Below are 26315 nucleotides of genomic sequence, written 5' to 3' on the forward strand. Positions count from 1 at the left end.
AACAGAACAATTTCAAAATAACTTTTAAATAAGTGTTTCCAACTCTCAAAGAGATAAAGAAAATAACTATATACCAAAAAAGACAACATATATAAAAGAGGGCAGATACAAATGAAGAAAAAGTGGCTATGCAAAAGAATCAATAGAAATCTGAGAAATAAAATTATAATCATTTAAATAAAAATATAATTCATGAAGGTAAACTATTATACACACATTCTAAGAAAAAGTAGTGACTTACAATATAGACAGTATTAAAAAAACTGATCCAGAAAGCAACAGAGTCTAAAAGACAAATTATAAAAGGAAATTTAAGGGATAAAGATGAATTAAGAGGATCCAACATACACCTAATAGGAGTTCCAGAAGAGAGATAAGAGGAAAAGACAAAGAAGTAATACCTGAAGGAAAATGGCTGAAAATTTTCCAGAATTGAAGGAAGACTTAACTATTCTGATCAAAAGCATACCCTAAATGTCAAGTGGGAAAAACAAAAATAAAAGTTACTTGTAAACACATTGTAGTGAAACTTTAGGACATCAAAGACAAAGGAAAAAAATCTACAAAATTATCAGAAAGTAAGGAAAAATGCCAATAAAGAATAACAATTCTTAATGGCAACAAGAGATAATAGAAAATAATTAAATTGTAACTTTAATGCTAAAAAAAGAATTGTCAAGCTAGCATTCCATACATAAAATATCACTTAAGAGAGGAGGAAAAATAAAGACATTCTCACATACATAAAGATTAATAAGATTTATAACCTCATTGAATAGACTAAAGAACAAATTTCAGCATGAAGAAAAGTGAACCCAGAGAGGAGTGAGATGCAAGAAATAAAAGCAAGCAGAACAAGTGGTAAAATACATTAAGAAATATAATTAATAACTAAAAGAAATTTTTAGGAACTGGATTTTCAGTAATAAAAAGTGATACATCATAATTTATGTGACACAAGTAATTTAAAGAATAAACACAGAACTATGGTTCTAGACAACTATTCCAAAAAAAGATGGGAGGTAGAATGTCAGTGTATAATTAAAGAATTGAGGCATTTTTCTCCCATGAAAGAAATATTTAATATCTTCAAGTTTTTTAAGAAAGAATGTATAGTTGAAATGTATAACAAGAACATAAGGACACTTGCAAAAGAATAGAAATATGATCTATAGCTTTTAAATCAGTAGAAGAAAAGGAAAAATAGGGAGAAAATAAAAACTTCATCAATCTAATAGAAAGCAAGAAAGAAATGGAGGAAAAGAAAAAAAAGCTACACCAAAGGAAGAAAATAACAAAATAAGACACCCATAGGTATTAAGTCCAAAAACATTATTTATCAAATGCAAGTAATTAAACTTTACCAAATTCAAATAGACTATCAGATTAGATTTTAAAAACCCAGCTCTCAGCCACTCACAAGAGACATTAACAAAACAAAATGACCGGGAAATCTGAAACAAATGCATATTGAAAAAAAGACATCTAGTCAAACACTAAAAACTAACTAAAACTAACTAAACTAACTAAAAAGTTAGTTGTCAAGATAGTAGTATCAGGCAAATAAAAATTCAAGGGGAGATGGTGCTGCTATAGGAAAATATTAACTTTGAATCAGACGGACATCTGATCTGGTGATCACATGTTGGATGACCCCTGCTCTAGATCCTGAGATCCTATCACGAGGAATTCGAACCAGTGCTCAAGCCCCCAAATTGCAGAAAGACTTGGCTGGGCTCTGGGCTGTTCACCGCTGCATTGGCACTGTGTGTACACATGCTACGGCACCCAGTGCCTAGCATGGACCAGGAGTTCAGTAACACTGAAAACAAACGGACACTGAAAACTGTAAAGGCAGCAGAGGAACCCCACCTCTTTTTCTGTACCCTCAGAGGTAAAACGTGGTGCGTGACTCACCTCCTCCAGCTCTGAACGGAGTTACCCCCCGTCCATCCTCTCTCCTCTCCCACCCCAATGTGTTCCCAATACTGTCTATTTTGTTGGTTCAGCTATGCAGAAGAAAATTCCAAGAAAAAAATATCTGAGGTTGAGGATCTTGGAGCAGAACACAGGAGCTGTGCCTCCGGAGCCCACTCCTGGGGTGAATGAAAGGGGAGCGGAGGTGGGGGAGGGAGGATTGGAACAATACAGGAATTTTCAGGCAGATCTCCTATATTCTAACATGTTCCCTTTGACCTTGTATCATTCTTCATGGTTTTGAGTAAAAGAATCTCTAATAATAATTTCATTCTCTGGTGGGGGGGGGGAGTCAGAGTTGTGTGGAATTTTCAGAAAGAATTTTATATCAAATTCTAAAACTGAGAAAATAATATAAACACATTCAACTAAGCCCTGAAGCTCCCCTGTACTGACAGGCAGCTTTGAATGAGTTTTGATGGCAGGTGGCTTTTTGGAAATTACTAAATGAAGATCAATCATTGCAACTTCCTATTTCTCAGGCAAGAGCTTCTTTTTGCTACGATGTTTTTCACTCTAAAATAGCGGGGGAATAAAAATGCATGATCCCTGGTCAGTCCTGGTCCACCACCTTCCTGAGAATCATCTCGAGAGGTTAAGATTCTCTCCGGCAGTAACTGAAGAAGAGTTACAGTCGGCAATGGCAGAGTTCTCATAATCAATCTTTATTTGTCCTTTTCTTCAAGGAACACCTTAATACTTAGCAAGGAGACTTTTTAGCGAGGCTGAGGAAATTTCTGCGCGTATGCGATGATGACAGAGACAAAGAAACAGATCCATCAAAAACAGAGTTAATAGCTAAATAACAGACATAAAAAAAGTGGTATCTAGACATGGGATTCCATTGCCTGTCACAATTTAGTTCTGATATTTAATTATCTGTCATCCAGAACAGGGGAGCATTTGCTTCAGCTTGTGGCCTTTATTCATTTCACCTGACGGGGTTGGAGGTCAATTGCATACACAAGAGTGGTTTTCAAATGCAGATTTGTTAGGGGGGAAACAGAGGTAAGAACAGAGGAAGCTGAGAAATATAACTATTCCATTTGTTTGCATATTTATGACTTTTTCTATTGATAGGGCTGGAAGGAAGCAACTTGGATTTTTCTGTTCCTTTGTATTGTAAGACAGAGATCTAAAAGTTCATAAAACATATGAGTTTCATTATGGAATGCTTATGATGTGAACCTTATCACTTATCAAGCCACCACGCAGAGTAGGAAGTGGAACATTGAAAAAGTCTCCTCACCCCGAGAACACCATCCTGGTTTCTGTGACAATTCTTTCCTTGCGTTTCTTTATAGTTCTGCCAATTTCTTAAACCCCAAAGAGTTCAATTTTGCTTGATTTTGAACTTTACAAATAATCTACGGTGAATACATTTGTGTCTTGTTCTCACTCAATCTAAAGTTTATTAGATTTATCCATGTAGTTATACATAGATGTAGGTCATGTATTTTCATTGTTATATATGTATTCCACCATATGACGATACCAAAACTGTATTCACCTATTGAACTGGTGATGGACATTTAACAGTTTTCAGTTTGGGGTTATTTAGACTAAGGCTGAACATTCTTAAATGTGTCCTGGTGCACACATATAGAAACTTCTTTTGGACAGATGTCCAAGAATGTTCAGCCTAGGAGCAGAATTGGTAAGTCATGGACTACTTGCTTCTGTGTGTGTGTGTGTGTGTGTGTGTGTGCGCGCACATGCATGCATGTGTGTTAGGAACACACGAGATCTACCGTTTTAAATTTTTATGTACGTAATACAGTATTGTTAGCTACAGGCACAATGTTGTACAGCCGATCTTCATCTTGTATAAACGAAACTTCATACCCGTTAAATAGGAGCTCCTCATTTCTCCCTCCCCCCAGCCCCTGGCAACCACCAGTCTAGTCTCTGTTTCTATGAGTCAGACTATTTTGCAACGTTATTAACAACAGCCAAATATGGAAACTAAATGTCCATCAATGGATGAATGCATAAAGAAAATGCAATATACACCTATGATAGAATATTATTCAACTTTTTTTTTCAGTTTTTCTATAATCTATTTTCTTATCATCTGAAGATTACATATGCAGTTAAGAAGATGAACCATATCATGCAGTCGGCCGCTCTCTCAGTTCTGACTCCCCACAGCTGTGATATTAGGAGAACCAAGATGTGGCGGGCAATACTTTAATGTCAGCAATCTGCACCCTCCCTCCCCATCTGTGCACACCTATTTCATTCATCATCTTGACCGTCTGCACAAGAAAACCGTCCTAAGAATATTATTCAGCTTTAAAAAATAAGGAAATCCTGTCACATGTGACAATGTGGATAAAACCGGAGGACATTATGCTTAGTGAAATGAGCCAGTCACAGAAGGGCCAACACTACATGATTCCACTTACATGAGGAGAGACTGCTTCTTTAACTTTGCTCATTACTGTCAAACCATGTCCCCAAATGCTTATACCAATTATCATCTCACCAGCTGTGTATGAGAGTTCCAACGTATGAATGCCTGGGAAATTGGTAAATAGCTTTTTCTTGTTCAAACTGAAAGGTATATAGCAGACCATGAAGTGGAGAAATACAGAGAATGTTTGTTCTCTGGTGTGTTGGAAACCCATGGACTTTAAAACCACACATGATTAAATCTCCCACTTACTGTGTGGCCTTACCCAATTTGCTTAACCTTGCAATTTTCCCTTATGTAAGATGGGAGTAATGTCCATCTCAGGACTGTTTGAAGGACTAGAGAAATAGATTTATTTCATGGTGCCTAACATGGTACCAACGTAAATCAGGGATGAAATGATTGATAGCTATCAGTATCATTCTCTGTCTCACTTATTTCCAAAACCAGAGTTGAAGAATCAAAGACCCAGTTTCTCTGAGGGAGTTACAAGGGCAGAGAGGTACACTTTGCAGATTGTTTGCTTGTATTATATAACATGCTTATTTTGTGGTACTTGAGCAGAGAAATGTATCCTGAATAAATAAGAACAGAAAAACATAAAACCTCTTTTAGGACCTTTAGAACTCCCACGTCAAATATCAAATCAAGTGCAGCAAAAGGCACCTCTTATGAAACACTGAAAAGGAAAGACCAGAAAGTAACTAAAAACAACTGTGTTCAAGCCAAGCTAAAATGGAAAAAGTAAATATTCCACCAGATTTTAATGTCACCATTTTCATTCACTCACCGGGATCTGCTCATTCAGAAGCAGGTGTGCTGCTATGGAGACCATTCTACATATTCCCTTAGAGTCATTCATTCACCTGAGGTCTACTGCAAGAGTTGACAACTGACTCTATGATTTAAAAGTCATTTAAAAAGTCACTAACCTCCTTTCATTCTGAGTTATTGTTCCGTTTTCCAGCCTTTTAACTGTGGTCGCCAGAACTTTATTTGCGTCATTGGCGAAGTCTAAGTCTCGGACCTCAGACAGTGGGACAGACACAATGGCAAAAGCTTCTTTATCTTCTTTTGTTTGGCAAGTTCCGATCTGCAATGTGTTTTTCCACTAAGATTAGTTGTTTTACTAAATAACTACGCAATATTCTTCAACTACTAACACATCTTAGTACTGTTTAAGAGATACAACACAGGAGTAGAGAATCCAAACACAGTAATTCCTACATACATCGTCCACTATGAAAGGCTGTAGGGACACAGATTTTCCGTGCCCATTTCCTGCCTTGTTTTCAAAGCCCGACTAGAAATGTATCCCTTTCACACATGTTCTTTGCTTCAGTTTCAACAGAGGAGAGGAAATGCCCTCCTAGAATCTTCTTCCCTTTCTATATGCTGCTCCCGCTCTTTTGGTATCTCTGCTGCATCGTCCTGAATCACAGCCTGGCTGCAGTCAAGCCTCTAAGTTCAGCTACCTAAAGCAAGTGGGAGGCACGAGTGCTTGATGAAATTAATTGCAATAATCTCTAATACTGGTAAAGCTCAATTGTAAGAACATGTCAGTCACCCCCTAATCCTATTCACACAACATCTGGCTGAAAAGTAAACCATGCTCAGCAACATTTACCTTCAACATAACAGGCCTCTCTTCATCTGTGTCTATGGGGATGCTAGTACTGGTTACCCACGTGTTTGTACATAAATGTCTTAACCGAACGTATGAATTCCTAAAAGCAAAATACATTAAACACACAGATTATAAAAAATTAGCACACTTACATATCAACATATTCACCAGTTTCATACATGATATGAATATAATATATTTTTAGACTAGTAACTGACTCAAGTGTAGATCAGTGTGGTTTAAGGGGAATATCTGAACCATAGGCTATTTCAAAGCATGCAGTATTATTACATAAACCAGTGGTTCTCAAAATCTGGTCCCTGGACCAGCAACATCAGCATCACCTGAGAACTAGTTAGAAATGCAAATTCCGAGGCTCCATCCCAGTCCACTGAATCAGAAACTCTGGGGGTGAGATCCAACAGAATTTTACCAGCCTTTCCAGGCAATTCTGATGCATACTAAGGTAAGAGGCACTGACTGTGTAACCATCTGAGTTAAAACTGCTGTCTGATTGTAGTCCCTTTTGTGGTTTAATCATCTGCACGTAAAAGTACATAGTGCAGTCGATCCTCACTAACCGCAGATTCCATACCTGTGAATTTGCCTACTCACAGAAAGGTATCCGTAACCCCACAATCAACACTTGGGCCACTTTGGAAGTCATTCTCAGACATACACGGAGTGGTAAAAAATTTGATTCCCTGCCACTCACATTCCCAGCGAGGCTGAACAACGCGACGCTCTTCCTTCTTGTTTCTGCTCTCATACTGTCAACAAGTGTCTTTTTGTGGTCTGTTTGGTGCCACGTTTTTCACCGTCTGTTACTAGTGAATTCATTGTTTAAAACAGTCCTAAGCATAGTGCTGAAGTGCTGTCTTGTGTTCCTATAGAGCAAGGCTGTGATGCGCATTACGGAGAAAATAACTCATATAAGAGATGCTTCGCTCAGGCATGAGTTACAGTGATGATGGCCATGAATTCAACGCTAATGAAACAATATATATTAAATAAGGTGTCTTTAAACAAAAACACATATAAAATAAGGTTGAGTATTGACTGATTGACAAAAATATTGTGCCCAGAGGTTTGCAGGAACCTAACTCTGCATTTCCCTTAGAAGCAGTGGGTCAGTATTTGCTAATTCATGTTCCAGAAATAATAAGAATCAACTATATGTGAACTGAGAGAGAGTGCATTAGGAAGGACAGCTAGAGCTTCATCCAGCTCAAATATTATCATTTTTAGTGAATCTATTATCATTATTTTTTTAACAAAATGGATAAAGTATCTATTAAAAGAAAACCACTGAGGTACGTTCTCTGCCTTCAAGTTGCTGAAAGTTCAGTAGGAAAGATAAGATAAATAAATCATATAACATGAGGCAGAAAGCATTAAGGGCAATAAGAGAAAATCAAATAAAACGCCAAGGACTTCAGGGAAAGAGATTCATTCTCAAACATCATGATTCTTCTCATTCATAAAAGTAGATAAAATAGAGATTCAGTTACTGCACTGAATAAGATGTCTTACAAGCAATTTTTGTTAGCAGTAGCTAGAGAATGGGTAACTGACCATTCTGGTGAATGCAGTGGTAGTCCCACACCTGGTCCCTCTCGTGGTGTTTCTAAAAGAGACCCCCACAAAGATCCACCTTGTCGACTATCAGGTAAAATAAAAGAACATATATATTCTAGAGGAAATAATACCCACAGGACTAAAATAAAAATGCCGCCAGAAAATATAGAGTCTGCTCTTCCAGGGGAAGTGCTGTGAAACACGGTATGTTTGTAATAGATGTTCTGTTGCCCTGCACAGAGGTTCCTGCTATACCACCTATGACACTTGGAACGAAATATTAGAATGCTTTAGCAAGACGTGAACAAAGTTTCAAATAAATTAAGTGAAAAAAAAGAAATAGGGATTGTTTCAAAAATCTAAAACAGCAAAGGTCCAATCTTTGTCCAAATAATCAGCAAAGGTCCAATCCTGAAATACCTCTGTACTACCACTTATCTTCTGCATGGAATTATATAGGAGATGTCATTTGGACTCAGTTATCTTCCTCATTGTATTGATATTTTAAGCATCTGGAAAGTGGGGCCATAGCTTATCCAGCTCTGTGTCGTTCCCCCTATTCTTACTCCTGGACCTTCTATAGCTGCTTATGGAGTCAACCTAGATGGCGGGGTTCCAAGCTAAAGAGACTACACTTGAGCATAATAACCTGCAATTTCCAAGAATTTTGGAAATGAGTAACTCTTTAGGACCCACACCACATAAATCTATTGTTAAAAAATCTTGATATAATCTGAATGTCTAAAATATGAAGGCACAGTAGCATAGTGGTTAAGAGTACAGATTTTGAGTTCACACAATCCAGGATCAAATTCCACTTCATGAGCTTGACAAGGATCAATCAACCTAATGACACTAAGCCAGTGGTTCCCCAACTTGGCAACACATTAGAATCACCTGGAAAGCTTTTACAACCCTATTGCCCAAGTTGCATCGCACACCATTTAAATCAGAAGGTCTGGGAGTAAGAGGAGGCATCAGTATTTTTTAAAGATCCCCAGATATTCCAACGTGCACCGAAGACTGGGAACCACTGCTCCAAGCCCTTGATACTTAAAAAGTCTAGACCGCAAACCAGGAGCATCAGCATTATCTGAGGGTCTGTTAGAAATGCAGACCCAGACCCCACCCTAGACCACGAGATCAGAATCTGAGTTGCCATCAGATCCCCAGGTGGTTCAGTACACATTAAAGTGTGAGAAGCATTGATTACAGAGTGTAAAGTTTGAGAAGTATTTGACCCTGCACTGGAATCATCTGGGTACTGATTTTTAAAAGTAAAGCCTGCATCCTGCCCCCAAGACTCTGATTTTACCGGTCTTGGTGTGGCCAGAGCATGGAGAGGGCGCAATGCTGCCCACGTGATTCCAGTTTAGAGCCAGCTTGAAAAGCACTGCTCTAAGTCCTTAGTTCCTGATCTGTAAGAGTTGCTGCCAGCATTAAATAAGACATTTATAAAGAAGCTGACATAGTGCTTAGCACACAGCAAGTGCTCCAGAGTTATAATAGTAGTCATTATTAAGTGTTAATTAGTGTTAGCTTTAAAACAGTTAATGACAAATGAATCTATGTTAATACAAAATTCTGTTCTATACTGAGAAGGGCTTCAGCAGTTCTGAAACATTAATAAATGAACCCTTCCATATAAAGTGAGGCTCAGGGGTTTGTCTTGGGTCTAGTCACATTAGAGTAAGATCTTTCTATCATTTCCCTAAGCAAACTTTCTTGGTTAGAGTTCAAGAAGGACTCTATTCTTGCTGAGTTAAAATCTAAAATGAATAGTCAGAGTAAGGATTTATTAAGATGCAATACTCAGAAGAGAAAGTCAAAGACCTGCATCAGGCCAAACCTTCAGAGGGGATTTCTTTACAGGCTTCTATTGGTACAACAGAGTGAGAGATGGCTCATATAAGACCAAGATTCAGCTACCTTTCTACCATCCAAGTATAAACCAGGTCCGACTCTGCTTAGCTTCCAAGATCAGACAACACTAGACACATTCAGGGTGGTATGGCCATGGACTCAGCTACATTTCTCATGAATGAGAACAGCCATGAAACAGCCGAGGAAGTCCAAGGAGCAGTGTTTCTTGGCAGTGTTAGTACAGCAACTTTTTACCTCCCCTGAAAGTAACCTACACAATAATGTCTGCATTTTGAGCAGGTACCTTCAGCCTAACCACTGCTGTCTGCCCAAGGCCGAGACAATCATGCCGTACCAAGGACAACTTAGAACCATCCCACTAGACCTGAATATATGGGCAAAACTCCTCTATGCATCTAGAGATCGCATCAGAGTGCCGTCGTTGGAAAGTAGACAGCTCAAGGCAAAACAAAAAAATCTTAATTAAAATAATCAAATCCAAGTGAAAGAATGTAAAATACTCGCTTACATTAAGTTCTGACTCCCTCATTAACAATCTCCTTTCCCCTCCATCACGGAGGGCCGACTGGTTTCTTAGCTGGTCCTTCAGCACACCTAGTAAATCTCAAGATTCTTCCACTGTGTGCGCCTGCTGCTTGAAACACTTCTCCCATATGGAGAGGATTTGACCCTTCAAATCATTCAGATCTTTTCTCAAATGTCCTAAATCAAGAGGTCTCAGAATAGAACTCCCCGTACTCTTCAATTTTTCTTCAAAGCATTCTTATTACCTGACCTTATATTTTATGTTTATTTGTTTATTGCCTCCTACTCCCATCTGAATTTAAGTTCATAACCAGTTTGCTCATGGTTTTCTTCCCAATGCCAAGGGCAATGCCTGGAATGGAAATGATGTTCAGTAAAGGTTTGTTGACGGAAGGACTTCCCTGGTGGTCCAGTGCTTAAGAATCCGCCTTCCAATGCAGGGGACACGGGTTTGATCGCTGGTTGGGGAACTGAGATCCCACATGCGGTGAGGCAACTAAGCCCACGTGCCACAACTACTGAGCCCGCACTCTGCAGTCCCTGCCACAACTAGAGAGAAGCCCGCATGCCACAAGGAACACCTCGTGCACTCTGGAGCCCGCGCCACAACTAGAGAGAAGCCCGTGGGCCGCAACAAGGAGCCCCATGCACCACAACAAGGAGCCTGTGCACCACAAGAGATCCCACATGCCACAACAAAGATCTGGAGTGCTGCAACTAAGAACCAACACAGCCAAATAAATAAAATAAATAAATGTTTTTAAAAAGATTTGTTGACTGAATGACTAAATAAATGAACAAGTAGATGATGAGTGAATGAAATTTGAAATTTGACATAATAAAAATAAATGCCATGACTATTAATGGAAATGCTTCTAGATCATTTTTTATTTTAGTAACTACAGGCCATATAAGTAATAAGAATAAATGATTCTTATGAATTTTTCAGAATTTCTTTTGTCCTGCACATTTGAATTATTATTATTATTATTATTTTTTTTTTTTTTTTTTTTTTTTTTTTTTTTGCGTTATGCAGGCCTCTCACTGTTGTGGCCTCTCCCTCTGTGGAGCAACAGGCACTGGACGTGCAAGCTCAGCGGCCATGGCTTACAGGCCTAGCCGCTCTGTGGCATGTGGGATCTTCCCGGACTGGGGCACGAACCCACGTCCTCTGCATCGGCAGGCGGACTCTCAACCACTGCGCCACCAGGGAAGCCCCTGAATTATTTTTAAGAATAAAACAAACTATGTTAATCTACTCACAAAAGAGGAATGATTTTTTTAACTCTTGTTCTTCACTTATGCTTGCTCTCTTTATATCCTGCCAGTAAAATTATTCAGAGAAACACTATTGTTTAGCCATATTTTTTTTTTACCTTGGGACCAGGCAGTCCGCTCTCTGAAGAGTTGTGGCATCCAGTTCAAAAAGGGATGCAATGTCATTTCCATGTGGGACTGAGACCAAAGTGTACACGATCTTCTCCCCTGCCTGGCGTTTCTTCTTTGAAGTTGGAAGATCTCCATCTCTCTGTTGAGGAAGTACAAGGTTTTTTACTTTTATATGTTTCTTACTAAACTCTCCAATTAATTGGAAGATAAGTTTTAAATCTGCATTTATTTCTTCATTGGATTATAGTGATGTCCAGTTCACATCACCCAGAAAGAGCAGATCGGGCCTGAGAACCTTTCAGGTAATTATTATTAACAGTGATAAGTCACACACTCCAGAGGGGTGATGTGACCTGGGCAAATTATCAAGGCACTAACAGTCACAATAGTTCTGATCCCTTCCCTGGTATTAAACCTATTATCACAGTAGTAATTTTGACCATTCCACATTTAAAACAAACACAGAGAAGAAGTGGTGTGTTGAATCATCTAGAGTTCATAAATTAAAAAGTAAGCATGGAAATGTTTCAAAGTTCCTGCCTAACTCCCAAAAATCACTGGGATATTAACTTGGAGGGAAGGGGAATCAATAGCAACATTCCCATTCAGTTCATTGGCTCATTCCGTTAGATCCCAGAACATACTATAATGGCATATAAAGTGAAATCAAATGGAATAGAAGCCTTCAGGATGATGTGAAACTCAGTCAATATTTCTAGTACACTCCTACCATTTTAAGCAGAAAACAACACAAGACTGATGATTATGTATTTTCACTCGAACTTCCCCAAGTTCCAGCGTCCCATGGAAGAATATGATGCATAAGAAAACCAAAACATGATACAGCAAACGTAATATAAGCTTGGTAATAAAGTACATAAATATAATTACTTACATATAATTATTAAATCAAATTAAATTTGAAAATGTGAGAGAAGAATTGTCATTGTACGATCACAGGAAGTTGAAAGAAAATAGGTGGGAAGGGATGCTCAAAGGCAAGCGAAAGCCATCCATATCTAAAGACAAGCATTTCTTTAAAGGCTGCCATGACAATGAAATACTACACCTGATCATTCCAAAACATTCACTTGAGGCTCCATCCCAAGACTGTGAAAATCATTTTCCTTGGATCAGTAAACCCTTGCAGTTTCATGCTGGTGTCTTCTGTAAATGGTGCACAAATTGGTAGCACCAGTTAACTGTGAATGGGCAGAGGAACTGCCAGTGTTCTTAAGAAGGAACAGGACTGCTATCTGCTAAATCTCACATAGGCTAGTATCTGGTAGCTCTTGTCATCTTTGATTTATATGCTTTCTGCAGAGATCTAAGTTCAGACTTATACGAAGACAGGGGTCTGGAAAACTCTCCCCAGGTGGTTTAACCCCCATAACAGTTTTCTTACCAGCAAATATGAACTATGTTCATTCATCAGAAAAAGGTATACTTAACCTACTATACACTAGAAGTGAGTATAGGGAAATAGGAAAGAAGGAAATGTAAAAGAAGTAAGCAAACCCCACTTCTGAATTTATACAAAAGTTCTCACAATACCAAAACCATTCCCTTGACTGTTCTCACTAATCTTACCACAAAAATTTAAGAGAGAGGAAGATGAGCATTATTTCCTTTAAATAAAGACATGGATGCAGTTACCTACAGGAGATGAAGGATGAGGGAAGGAGAGAAGGAAAGAGGATGGAGGGGGGGAGGATCAGAGTAGAAAAAGGGGGAGGTAAGAAGAGGGAGAGAGGAAGGAGGGAGAGGAGGTGGAGAGGAGGGAATAAAAAGGGAAAAAGGAGTGGGGAAGAGGAAGGCAAGGGAAGCAGTGGGTGCTATAGTGAATGCTCAACCCCATATTCAACTAGCCATGCCTCAGTCCAAATTAACCAAAGCCAGCGGCCTGGTCTGCAGCCCTTAAGCACTGAATGAGTCACTCCTCAAAGGGCAGGCATGAACTCATGGTTAAGAACGTCCTTCCCTGGTGGCGCAGTGGTTAAGAATCCACCTGCCAATGCAGGGGACACGGGTTCGAGCCCTGGTCCGGGTAGATCCCACATGCCACGGAGCAACTAAGACTGCGTCACAACTACTGAGCCTGTGCTCTAGAGTCCGCGAGCCACAACTACTGAGCCCGCGTGCCACAACTACCGAAGCCCGTATGCCTAGAGCCCATGCTCCACAACATGAGAAGCCACCGCAATGAGAAGCCCGTCCACCGCAACAAAGAGTAGCCCCCGCTCGCCACAACTGGAGAAAGGCCGTGCGCAGCAACGAAGACCCAATGCAGCCAAAAATAAATAAATAAAATAAATAAATTTATTTTTTAAAAAATAACCTTCTTTAGGTCTTCTGAAAAAATTCTCATGGGTCAGGAGACCCATTTCACAGTGATCTGCATTGAGGGTATGGAAGTCTGTGAACTAAAGACAACAGTCTTTGAAGGGCAAAAATACCATCACATCCTGAGAGAGGAAAACCTAAATGTCTTTAAATAACCCAATAAGAGTGTTCTGGCCAGACAAATAAGTCAGGAAAGAAGGCTGCCTGGGTAACATAACAGCTTAGGCTCATGGAATATCAAGCTCGGGAAGGATCTTTATAGACAATCTGTGAGCTAAAACGACTTCTTCCAAATAAATCTCTGGCAGCAACTAGTCTAGTGAAATACTATAACTTGGAATTTATTCCTTTGGGTCTTGAAAACATTAGTCTTTAATTATTCCCTACTGAAATTTAGACAGCCTTTGTACAGTTTTGTCTATTTCCTATATTTCAACTCTCACAGTGGGTTGGGAGAAAGAGTCTAAAGAAAGAGAAATAGCTGGAATGAGAAAGTAGGAATGAGGGAAGGAGAAAGGGAAATGAGTGTGGACACTAGAAGAAAAATAGTAGTGTACAAGAAAAATATGACACCAAAGGCAATGTCCATGAAAGAAATAATTGATAAACTGGTTTTCATGAAAACCAGTTTCTTCTGCTCTGTGAAAGACACTCTCAAAAGAATGAGAAGATGAACCACAGACTTTGAGAAAACTGTTGCAAAAGACATATATGATAAAGAACTGGTGTCCAAAATATACAAAGAACACTTAAAATTCAATAATAATAAAACAAATAATCCAATTTTTAAATGGGCAAAAGACCTGAACAGACACTTCACCAAAGATGACATACAGGTGGGTAAATATATACATGAAAAGATGCTCAACATCAAATGTCATTAGGGAATAGCAAATTCTCTAATGACATATCACTCAAAACAATGAGATAGCATATACACCTACTGAATGGCCAAAATCCAAAACTGACAACACCAAATGCTGACGAGGATGAGGAGCAACATGAACTCTCATTCACTGCTGGTGAGAATGCAAAATGGTACAGCCACTGTGGAAGACAGTTCAGTGGTTTTACACAAAACAAAACACATTCCATACCATATGATTCAGCAATCATGCTCCTTGTTATTTACCGAAATGAACTGAAAAGCTATGTCCACACCAAAAACTTGCACAGCAGCTTTATTCATAACTACCAAAACTTAGAAGCAACCAAGAAATCTTTCAGTAGGTGAGTAGGTAAATAAACTGTGGGACAGCCAAACAATGGAATGCTATTCAGCACTAAATATAAATGAGCCATCAAGTTATGAAAAGACACAAAGAAAGCTTAAATGCATCTTGAAAGAAGCCAATGTGAAAAAGCTACATACTGTGTGATTCCAAATATGATATTTGGAAAAAGTAAAATTATGGACACAATAAAAATATATTGTGAATATACTGCCAGGGATTGGGGGAGGGAGGGATGAATAGGAAAAACACAGAGGATTTTAAAGGCAGTGTAACTATTCTGCATGATCCTATAATGGTGGATACATATCATTATACTTTTGTCAAACTGATAGAATGTACAACACTGAGAGAGAATCCTAATGTAAACTATGAACTTTGGGTGATAATGATGTGTCAAGGCAGGTTTACCAGTGTAACAAATGTACCCCTCTGGTGAGGAATGTTGATAGTAGTCTGTACTTGTGTGTTGGCAGGGCTATGTGGGAACCCTCTGTACCTTCCACTGGATTTTGCTATGGATCTAAAACTCTCTTTAAAAAGTGTCTATTAAAAAAAAATAGTCTGAGAGAAAATACTTGTAAATTATATATCTGATAAGGGACTTGTATCCAGAATATATAAAGAACACTTACAACTGAATAGCTGTAAAGACAAATAACCCAATTAAAAATTGAGAAGGGACCTTGCTGGTGGCGCAGTGGTTAAGAATCTGCCTGCCAGTGCAGGGGACACGGGTTCGATCCCTGGTCCCGGAAGATCCCACATGCCGCAGAGCAACTAATCCTGTGTGCCACCACTACTGAGCCTGCGCTCTAGAGCCCAAGAACCACAACTACAGAGCCTGCATGCCACAACTACTGAAGCCCGTGCACCTACAGCCCATGCTCCACAACAAGAGAAGCCACCGCAATGAGAAGCCCATGCACCACAATGAAGAGTAGCCCCCACTCACCGCAACTAGAGAAAGCCCACGCACAGCAACAAAGACCCAATACAGCCAAAAATAAATAAATAAATACAGATAAATAAATAAAAATTGAGGAAAGGATGTGACAACATTTCTCCATAGAAGACATACAAATGGCCAAGAAGCGCAGGCAAAGGTGCTCAATATCATTACTAATTAGGAAAATGTACTAGGATGGTTATAGTCAAAGACACAGACAATAACAAGCGTTAAGATGTGGTGAAATTGTGACACTCATATATTGCTAGAGGAACACAAAATGGTATAGCCACTTAGGAAGAGTTTGGCAGTTCCTCAAAATGTTAAACATATAACCAGCAATTCTAATTCTAGGTATCTATCCAAGAGAAATGAAAGTATATGACCCCACAGAAACTTGCACTGAATGTTCATAGCAGCTTTACTTATAAAAGCCAGAAAGTAGAAAGAACCATCATCCAAATGATGGATAAACAAAATGTGGTACATGCACCAAATGGAATATTATTTGGCCATGAAAGGAATGAAGTACAGATACATGGTACAACCTGCATGCACCTTGAAAACATTATGCTAAGTGAAAGAAGCCATGAAATAAAGGCCATATATTGCATGATTCCACCTATGAAATGTCCAGAAAAGGCAAATTCATAGAGACAGTAGATCCAGGTTGCCAGGGGCTGCTAGTGGATACAGGCTTTCTTTTGGGGGTGGTAAAAATGTTCTAAAATTAGATAGTGGTTATGGTTTTACAACTCTGTGAATATACTAAAAACCACTGATCTGTAATTCTAAATGTGAGAATTCTTATGGTATGTGAATTATATCTCAATAAAGCTACTGAGGGAAGAGAGGAAAGAAAAGAGAGGGGGAGGGGGGAAGATGGGGGAGACGGGGAGATAGAGGGGGAGGGAGGGAAGGAACAAACGAATGAACAAACTAACTAAACCAATGGAAAAAAAGTGTGTTGTTGCGTTGATCTCTGCCATGCAACTCAACGTGAAAATCCAGGTGTTATACTAAGATATGGATAGCAAAGGAGCAGTCTTCCATGGAGGTTCTGAAATGTCATGGTGACACAGGGATCACACTTCTGCCTGACCCCAAATAACTGAGTCAAGAAGGTCTTAAGAAGATCTACACAATCGTCTTACATAGGGCCCAGTAGAATACCATGTGCAACTATGAACTCCTTCCCAATGGTAAAAATGGTGGTGACATCTGAAATTGAAGATAAGAGTCACTATGATGAGGAAGAAGGCAGAGAAAGAGGAAGGGGGAGATTTAAGAAGAGGAAGTGCTAATTCTAAAAGAAAGAAAAGGAAGTTTGTTTTTTATTACATCTTAACATGAAAACTTGGGGAGAAATAGACGAGAAGAGTTACAGTCACAAAGAAATATTATGAAAGAGCTCTTTTCTGGATTTGACAATGCTACTGCAGCCAAAAGAAAGAACCACCAACATAATGAGTGTTATTATAATACATGTGAGGGAAGATTGCCTCAGAATGTAAGAATGCAAAAATAATGGACGAGATCAGTCAGTTGTAGAAAAAAACTCAAAGGATTTTTGTGAATATGTAGGCACAGGGGTTTGAGCACAAGTGATTTAAATGGAGTATTAGAAAGGCACAATTAAAATATGATTTTAGCTAAGGACAATAAAATCTAATCAATTACGTTGAACCATATTTGAAGAAAGGCTCTATTAACAGAAGATAAGCATGTAACCTAAACAAACGGAGAGTCAATGAACAAGAATTTGACGGTTTCTCTCACTGCAGGCTAGGGTAGATGAAACAAATTAGTATTCCGGTTTTCCTGGAGGAATTCCATATCCCTGAAAGGCATGTGTGTCATCTAATTTCCTGAGCTCTCCACGCCAGTCTTCTAATCATAATTTAGCTTTTGATATAGATTTTCCTTCAGGGAAAATGCACTAACTGACCCAAGGATTTAGATCTACTTAGCAACTGACAGTTGGCACTGTGGTTTATACATCAGTCATTTGTGAATTCATTTAGTGGAATCAATCCTCCTGTATGCACTGTCCTTTTCCCCCTTTTGAAAAGTTAATAAAATGAATTTTCTAGACTTATTAAAGGCGAGCAGATTCAGGTTCCAAGAGATTGCCCTCCTACCCCACCCCCCTTGGTAATATCTCCCTTGTGGGATCCTGATAAGAATAGTCAAAGCCCTCTCGATTTTGACACTCTTACAGTGAACAATAAAAATCTTTTCCATAGAGAAACCTCACTTATTAGGGCTAGCTAAAAGCGGTCACTCTAAGTTACTCATCCTATTTAAGACCTGTGGTTTAATTTTAATTACCTAGGATAAGTGGAATGTACCCCCAAATAACCTGCTTAGGTCTTTGAGGAAAAAAGCTTTAATGAATAGATAAGTTAATGAATAGATAAGATATTAGATATTTAATAATATTTAATAATAGATATTTAATGAATAGATAAGTTCCATTTATAAATAGCATAACAATTGTTTATGTGTGAATAAGAGCTTCTAACATATTTAGAAGTTTTTTAAAACAGTGCTATAGTCTTAAACATTCTGCTATTAATCTCTTGTACTCTGTTAGTTTGCTTAACAAGCTGTCATAGCAGGTTGACAGTAAACTTCAAGCCAGCCCCTTGGATTTTTTGAAATAATGAAATATGAATAATGAGTTATAAGTATACAGTTTTTAAATAAATGGATCAAGCTTCAATATCAAGAAAATTAATATAATATTTCTAAAATATGAAGGCAGTTCTGTTCAAAATTGTGTGCTTGCGGCTTTTGTTTATGAACCCACATCTCTTTTTAAGTAAGAAAAAAGACCCCAAAACACTAGTTCTCTGCAGAGAATTACAGAAGCACACTGCCCTCCCTCTCTGCATCATGAAAAGACATTAAAGTACAACAGAGCTTAAACAGGTGTTAAATTTAACAGCATCTCAGTCTCCCAACACTCTCAACTTAGGGAATGCTGGGCTGCAGAATGTTAACCTAGTCTGCGGGGCTTTTAGAAGACTAGCATTTTCACTTGGAAGGAAAGGCACACAGCCTCGCAGATTATACAAATCGAAAATCCCGTGTGAGAAGCCAGAGGATGCTAAGGGCTCGTCAGCTTCTCTAGCTCCTGGGGACCCGGCCCGCGGCGCACAGCAGGTAGCCTCCTGTTACACCTTCTCTGTTGCCTCATTTGTGAGTCATCGCATTTTCAGCAGAGACATCACATATCAGTTCTGCGGGGAGGAGCCAGAGACATTCGGTAAGAAACAATGTCTGCGTCCGCGTCTTCAGGGCCGATTCGGACCTGTGGCCACGGTAGCATAACGATGTGTAGGCATCTGTGTTTTGGTCCAGACCCTCTGGGGCTCTCACTGCAGACTTTATGGAACAGACACAACCCTGCCTTTTAAAGCTGCAAACACTTCTTCTCTTGCCACGGTTCCTTGACAATCGGGTGCTCTCTCAAACTAATTCCCAGTGTGACCCTTTTTTCTTTCTTTTCCTTATCATCTTACCACTGAGGAATACATAGTAAAACTCAAAGAAATTTGCGGGTCTTCTTTCAGAATCTGATACCCTCCCCCAAAAGAATAGAATTTTCAAGTCTATTTCAGCAAAGGTTCATGCTTCCTAGAACATCTCTGTTTAATGTATGTTTTTGCACAGAGACGGATCGTTCTCAAAGGGAGAGCGTTTGGCTCCCCAGAGACATTTGGCAATTTCCAGAAACACTTTTAGTTGCCACAACTTGGGCGGGGGATGGGGGATGGAGAACAGGGAGACCACTCCTGGTCTCTAGTGAGTAGAGTCCAGAGATGCTGGTAAACATCCCACGATGCAGAGAACAGCCCGACCACAACCAAGAATGATCTGGCCCGAATACCAATATATCAGTGTTGCTGAGGCTGAGGGTCCCCAGCACAGACAAAAGACATTCCCTGGAAAAATCAGATCACATTCCACATAAATAAGGTAATGTTAAAATGGGTGGCGTTATTCCAGAAAAATCTCCTTCAAAGAGCCGTTTGAAAAGATGCCGGTTTTCACGGAGAAAAAACTAACGACTTTCAGGTTCCCAGCTGGGCTTGATACAGTTCCAATATTTACAGGGTCCCTGTGGATGCTGTACATTTGTAAGATTGGAAATAACAGGCTTCTTTGTAGGATAAACACAGCTATTTGGGTCTTAATGGAGCTCTGACACACTCCGCCTCATTTCGGCAGCACCATCCATTAACCTCTGAAACTTCAAAAATGGAAGGCAACATTTGATAAAGGTTTCTAAATTACAGGAAAAATAGTAACTGGATATTAAATAGACAACATAGGGAAAATTAGGAAAGAAAATAATTAGCATGGTCACAGGGAACTCAGTGTTACTGGAAACCAGATGTGAGGTGAGATAGCATTGTTTTGGGAAACTGATTTCATTTTTCACAGGCTACACTCTAAACGCCCCTCTGTTTTCTTTTTTAGACAGAAACATCATTATTGCTAGATGGTAAATGGTGTATAAAATGAGAGGCCATATTGTTAGCTTTGCCGTTACATATTCTCAGTTTTATTTACTCTCAAGCTAGGGGTTTTAGAGAGAAGAAATCAGATGTCTCCAGTTGGATGTGTCTGAGATGACAGATGAGATCCAGTCATAAAATTCTACAGCAAAAGCAAACCCACCTATGTTGTATGCGATTAAAGTATTGCTAGTAACACTGCTTACACAGAAGAGTGCTGTTTCTCACCTTTAGAGGAGGATAAAGAAACTGTATTTCAGAATACAAAGGAAAAAAATTTAGCAAGTCTAATCAAAAGCTTGATTAACACAAAGAGTAAACTTCACCGTGGATTTATTACTTATTTATATGCTCTGTGCTGCTCCATAAACCTTCATTCACTATATTCTCCCGCTCAGCTCTGCCCAGAATCATCAGTAGCATCTCCAAATGGTATGTAGCCAAAAAGAGATGAGCCAGAGATTTAATTCAATTGCACAATTTGAAGCTTTGATATGATGACCTTTTAATAGAAACAACTTACATTTTTAGCCTACTAACATCTTTTATTCAGAGAGTTTTCCATTGTCTGCCAGCATTTTATCCCCATGGCATGCAGGTGAGAAATGTAGGGCAAACATCCTCATCCTATCAGACAGGTGAAGAAACTGAGTCTCAGGAAAGCTATCTGACTTGTCCAAGGCTACACAAGTTCATGGCGGTGCTACAGTAGAGCTCCGCTGTCTCTACAACATGCTCAAGAAGTCACACAGAATATCACAGAAATAAACCTTGACAAAGAGAAAAGCAGTCCCCGACATCCAACAGCGGGCCTGGTGTATGAGCCAGGCCTTGGTGTTGCTAGGAGCTGGCCTGACATTCAAGCCGGGCCATGGTGTTCTCCTGGTGAATATGGACAATTTCACAAAACAGCAACACCAGACATGTCACTTCATGACTGGAATGGATCAAGACAAAGCACCACCACTCCATAACCATATCTGAACACGGACAGACTGTGAATGTCGTTCAGGCCACAAAAAATGACAACCCTTCTCCTCTCCTCTGGTGGATATGAGTGACTGCTGCTTCTTACAGCAATTACAGATCTAGCCTGCCCTACCCACAGATAAAATGTATTAAGATACCTCCTCTTCCTAACAGCATTCCCATCCACAGCAAAGCCCCACTTCTTTAAATCTTCCCCAGAATCAATCGCACAAGCCCAATTCCTGTAAGATGTTTTTTCTAACACCTTCTTACTGAGAAGCAGCACGGTTCCCCACAGTGTGCACACGTGCAGTGAGTTATAAACACCACTTGTATGGGTATTTTCCTGGTGGTCTCTGGCTGGAAACCATTGAGACCATCGACAAGATTATAGGAAGAACCAAAGAAACTATGATTCACACTTTGCTTTTTAAACATGGCTACTGATAGCATTTTCCTAAGTCATAGGAAGGTAAGGACCCAACAATCCTGGTGCAGCTATTTGAAAACCAGGGGGAGAAAAGCCCACACAGGCGGATAAAATTGAATCACAAATAAAAGATCCAATGGATCTAACAAACCTACTTCTACATTTAAAGACATTTTGACACAAATTAAAGTTTTCACCAGGTCAGTGACCTGATACTTCAGCTTATTTCTATTGTAAACATGATAATCATATGGAGAGAGGAGTCAAACAGGATTGACTCAGGTCCAGAAATTCTTATTTGATCGATCGGCCCCATAGCCTCCTAAAACGTAAATCTGTGCACCAATGTAAAACAGTAGTCATTTTAATGAAACATTCCAACTGTTTCTATCAAAGAGCAGAATTTGGGGTGATGCAGTAATAATACCTACCCGTTCCAAAAGGGATGGCAAAATTCCTAACAAAACTGTATTATAGACTGTGTCTATTTTATATCAAAATACCTGGCTAAATTGCTTTTAAAGAAATCCATCCCTGCTGAGAGTCACACACAGAAAAGGCAGTAGACACCATGGGGCAGTGGACAGTAGCTGCAGGAGTAATCAAAAATATTGATATAACAACAATAATAAAAATGATTGATAATAGGAAACACCAAAAAAAATAGGAAACACCAAATGATAATAGCAAACACCAAAAAAAAAAAAAAAAAAACAATCCAGCGTATCATCCAGGCTTTATTTGGATCACATCAAAATATCTTGAATTTCTAAATTTTTTAGTAAGTTTCAGGTGTACAACATTAACAATTCGACATCTTACGTACTACAAAGTGATCACCACCACAAGACTAGTTGCCATCTATCACCATACAGTTTCACCCATAAACCACCCCCAACTCCACTGGTAACTCCCTTCCCCTATGAATTTTCTATTGAATTAAATCATGTTGCCATTGTTAAGTCATATTCTTTCCAAATTATGATGAGATGAGCAGGATAAATAATAGTAAGTATTTTTAATGAAAACTGGCTTTAAAATAAGATTGCAATTTTTTTTAGTAGCACACTGTAGATTATTAGAAATTAGAATTATCTAGTTACTGAACACTTCAATTTCTCCCCATAAATAGAAACCAAATTATTTTGAATTGAAAAGGATTGTTCTGTTGTCCTATTTTAATATTATGCCACAACTCCATTCCTCCTTCCTAATTTCTATGAACTTCTGAAAACTAAACCTAGACCCACCATACCTCCCAAATCCAGTTGCCTTCAGCAGTCTATCATAAATGGCCTCCAAGTTGCTGGAAATCTCCCTAAACACCAACTTCTGGTCATCTTCTTATAATCTAAGCCAAATCATCATTTATTTTATCTTCGATCCACAGCCTCTACTTGCAGAATCTCTCTCATAGCCCTAGTCTTCAAATTTTCTAATAACTTTTCAATTTGTTCATATAAAATATAAATAATATGCTTGTATTTGATGGGGAAAAAGACACTTCTACTCACCACATTTTTTCCTTCATTTTGGGCATCTCGATAATCAGGGTTAAGCTAAAAAACAAAAAACAAAGCTAGTTTTGAATTGCTATTAAAAGCGCATTAACAAGACCAGTGATCTTTAATTCCAGTACACTATTGTACACTTAACTAAGTTTAACATAAAAAGAGGCTAAGAAAGAAATGGTTAGTAAATACCTTCAAACCCTAGTTGCAGGAGACAACAGTTAAAATGCCAAATTTATAGCCTTTGTTTGTATCAAACAGTTGACGTTTTTGAACAAGTGAGAGCTGACAGTCTCACCACCTCTTAAGAAGCATTCAAGAGAGTTCATTTTGCCCACCACAAAATCTGCTATTGACCAATAATGCAGACACCGATTTCTAAAAATAGACCAAAGGAAAGTTTTAACAATGATTCAAGATCATGCTCCACGTGCTATACACACAAGAAAAGAAAGTCAAGCGAAAGAGGATCTATATATCAGCTATGTCAGCTAATGCATGAGGACTATTTAAACTAACAAACAAGAACACATGTCTCAAACAGATGGAGAGATAGAGAACAGTACGGCGGTTCCTTAAAAAAACTAAAAATAGAACTACCATATGACCCAGCAATCCCACTACTGGGCATATACCCTGAGAAAACCATAATTCAAAAAGAGGTAATTCATAATACCACAATGTTCATTGCAGCTCTATTTACAATAGCCAGGACATAGAATCAACCTAAGTGTCCATCGACAGATGAATGGATAAAGAAGATGTGGCACCTATATACAATGGAATATTACTCAGCCATAAAAAGAAATAAAATTGAGTTATTTGTAGTGAGGTGGATGGACCTAGAGTCTCTCATACAGAGTGAAGTAAGTCAGAAAGAAAAACAAATATCGTATGCTAACATACATATATGGAATCTAAAAAAAAAAAAGGTTCTGAAGAACCTAGGGGCAGGACAGGAATAAAGACACAGATCCAGAGAATGGACTTGAGGATACGGGGAGGGGAAGGGTAAGCTGAGACGAAGTGAGAGAGTGGCATGGACATATATACACTACCAAATGTAAAATAGATAGTGGGAAGCAGCTGCATAGAACAGGGAGGTCAGCTCAGTGCTTTGTGACCACCTAGAAGGGTGGGATAGGGAGGGTGGGAGGGAGACACAAGAGGGAGGGGATATGGGTATATATGTATACGTATAGCTGATTTACTTCGTTGTACAGCAGAAACTAACACAACAATGTAAAGCAATTACACTGCAATAAAGATGTTAAAAAAATGAAAGAACACATGTCTCTGGGTTGGACTGTGGAGTTTAGGGGTCATTCCAATGAGAAAGCATGAGTTCTGGACATGCTGCCTGTTGTTCCACATATTTCCAGCTGCTTAGCGTCCGTAACTCCTGACTCCCATCTGACTACACAGTTTCAAAAAGATGTCCTCGCTGATCATGTGTAAAGCATCTGGTTTAGAAGGTGTTTTCTCAAAATAACAAGCTGTCCAATTGAATGTAATCCTATTAATGTGAATCAGTTGGTGTATACAGTACACAACCCCAGGTAGTTAAAGTCACCATTTAAGATGTAAGGCTCGGAGTCTTTCTCAGAATGACACTTGGCTAGTAGCTCTGAGGCATGCCCCTCCCAACTTTTCACTAAATATTAATGACGGTACTGAAAATGATCAAAAACAAAGCAAAATACTCTCCATCTCGTTGAAGACTAAGGTTGAAAACCATCTAAACCCCAAATCATCAACGAATTGACAGTAATTATAAAGCCGATAGTGCTGGGGGAGAGGCAATAACTTCCCAGTTGTCATCTCATGGCAAACCTCAACCTGACTTCAAGCTAGTGGCCAGGTGAACACAGTTCAGAAGATACTTGCTGTGGTTCCACTACGTGCCCCCAACCCAGAGACCCCGAGTATTCACCAACCAAAAACCTATACAGAAGTGCTTCTCCATCACTGAGAAGCTGCCGTGAGACGGAGCAGAAAATCGTTTCCCCCGTCCTCCCACCCACTTTCCACTGCCTCTCTCTGTCTTCTCATGGCCAGAGGGATACAACAAAGCTCAGAAAGCAAGTGGGCAGAAAGCGGAGGGAGCAGATGATGGCAGAGGGCTTTCTAAGAAGCGCTGTCTGAAGAAAGGGCAAGAAGAGAAAGAACCGTAGCTGCTGTGGGCTGGAATGACACTGTGTAATAAAGGAAAAATAGCAGAGGGGCCGGGGAGAGAAGCCACCTCAAGAGAGTCCAGGGACGCAGAGCTGACACCTGCTGGAACTGGGAAGTACATCAGGACCCTGCAGGCTGCCCTGCAGCTGAAGATTTAGCAAGAGGATTGAGAAAAAAAGAAATGGAACAAAAAGACCGTCCACTCAACCGTTCTGCTTCTGCATGGAGCTCACTTGTCTGAGGACAATTAGGGAGGAAAGCAGGAAAAAACAACATGGGACTGGTTAAAAAGTATGTTAAAATGGGGGGGAATTCTTTCTCAAGAGTCTTTCTGAATATTGTCCATGGTATGATACAAAATAAGTTTTCAGGAAATGGTTTGGCATATTCAAGAAAGTGCAAGTAAACACTGCCTCCATATGAAGGCGGCAGAAGATGAACAGAAAACTATAACATAAAAATAATCAGATACATAATAAAGTAATATAAGAAATAATCACAATATAAAAAGAAGTTAAATTAAGGAGGATCCCAATAACAATGAGAACATAAATACAAAATTAAAGTCCATGTCGGCAGCAGGAACAAGCATAGTTGACATTACTGGAAATGAGTGCTGCAAAGAATAAAAATGGAACGGCTATCTTTCACCATAGAGGAAAGGTGTAAAGAAATGAAAATTAGGAAAAAGGAAATAGTCACGGAGGACCAGAGAATGGGGTATCAACTAATGAGCAACCAGGATACTAGAAGGAAGAGAAAATCAGTGGAATACAAGCAATAA

The 26315-nt window shown here is 39.2% G+C and overlaps 1 protein-coding gene across 2 annotated transcripts in view; it reads right to left on the reverse strand.

The window, feature by feature from the left end:
- ITPR2 (inositol 1,4,5-trisphosphate receptor type 2) overlaps positions 1-26315 on the reverse strand; it is a 526733-nt gene that overhangs the window by 371628 nt on the left and 128790 nt on the right. For both annotated transcript variants that reach the window (XM_059081164.2, XM_059081169.2), the window contains 4 exons: positions 23360-23404; positions 11384-11535; positions 6021-6120; positions 5326-5486 (listed from right to left, as the gene is read on the reverse strand). In XM_059081164.2, coding sequence (XP_058937147.1) covers positions 5326-5486; positions 6021-6120; positions 11384-11535; positions 23360-23404 — 458 coding nt within the window. The remainder of the gene's footprint in view (positions 1-5325; positions 5487-6020; positions 6121-11383; positions 11536-23359; positions 23405-26315) is intronic.

The sequence above is a fragment of the Kogia breviceps genome, chromosome 12 (genome assembly GCF_026419965.1).
Source record: "Kogia breviceps isolate mKogBre1 chromosome 12, mKogBre1 haplotype 1, whole genome shotgun sequence".
Taxonomy (NCBI): Eukaryota; Metazoa; Chordata; class Mammalia; order Artiodactyla; family Physeteridae; genus Kogia; species Kogia breviceps.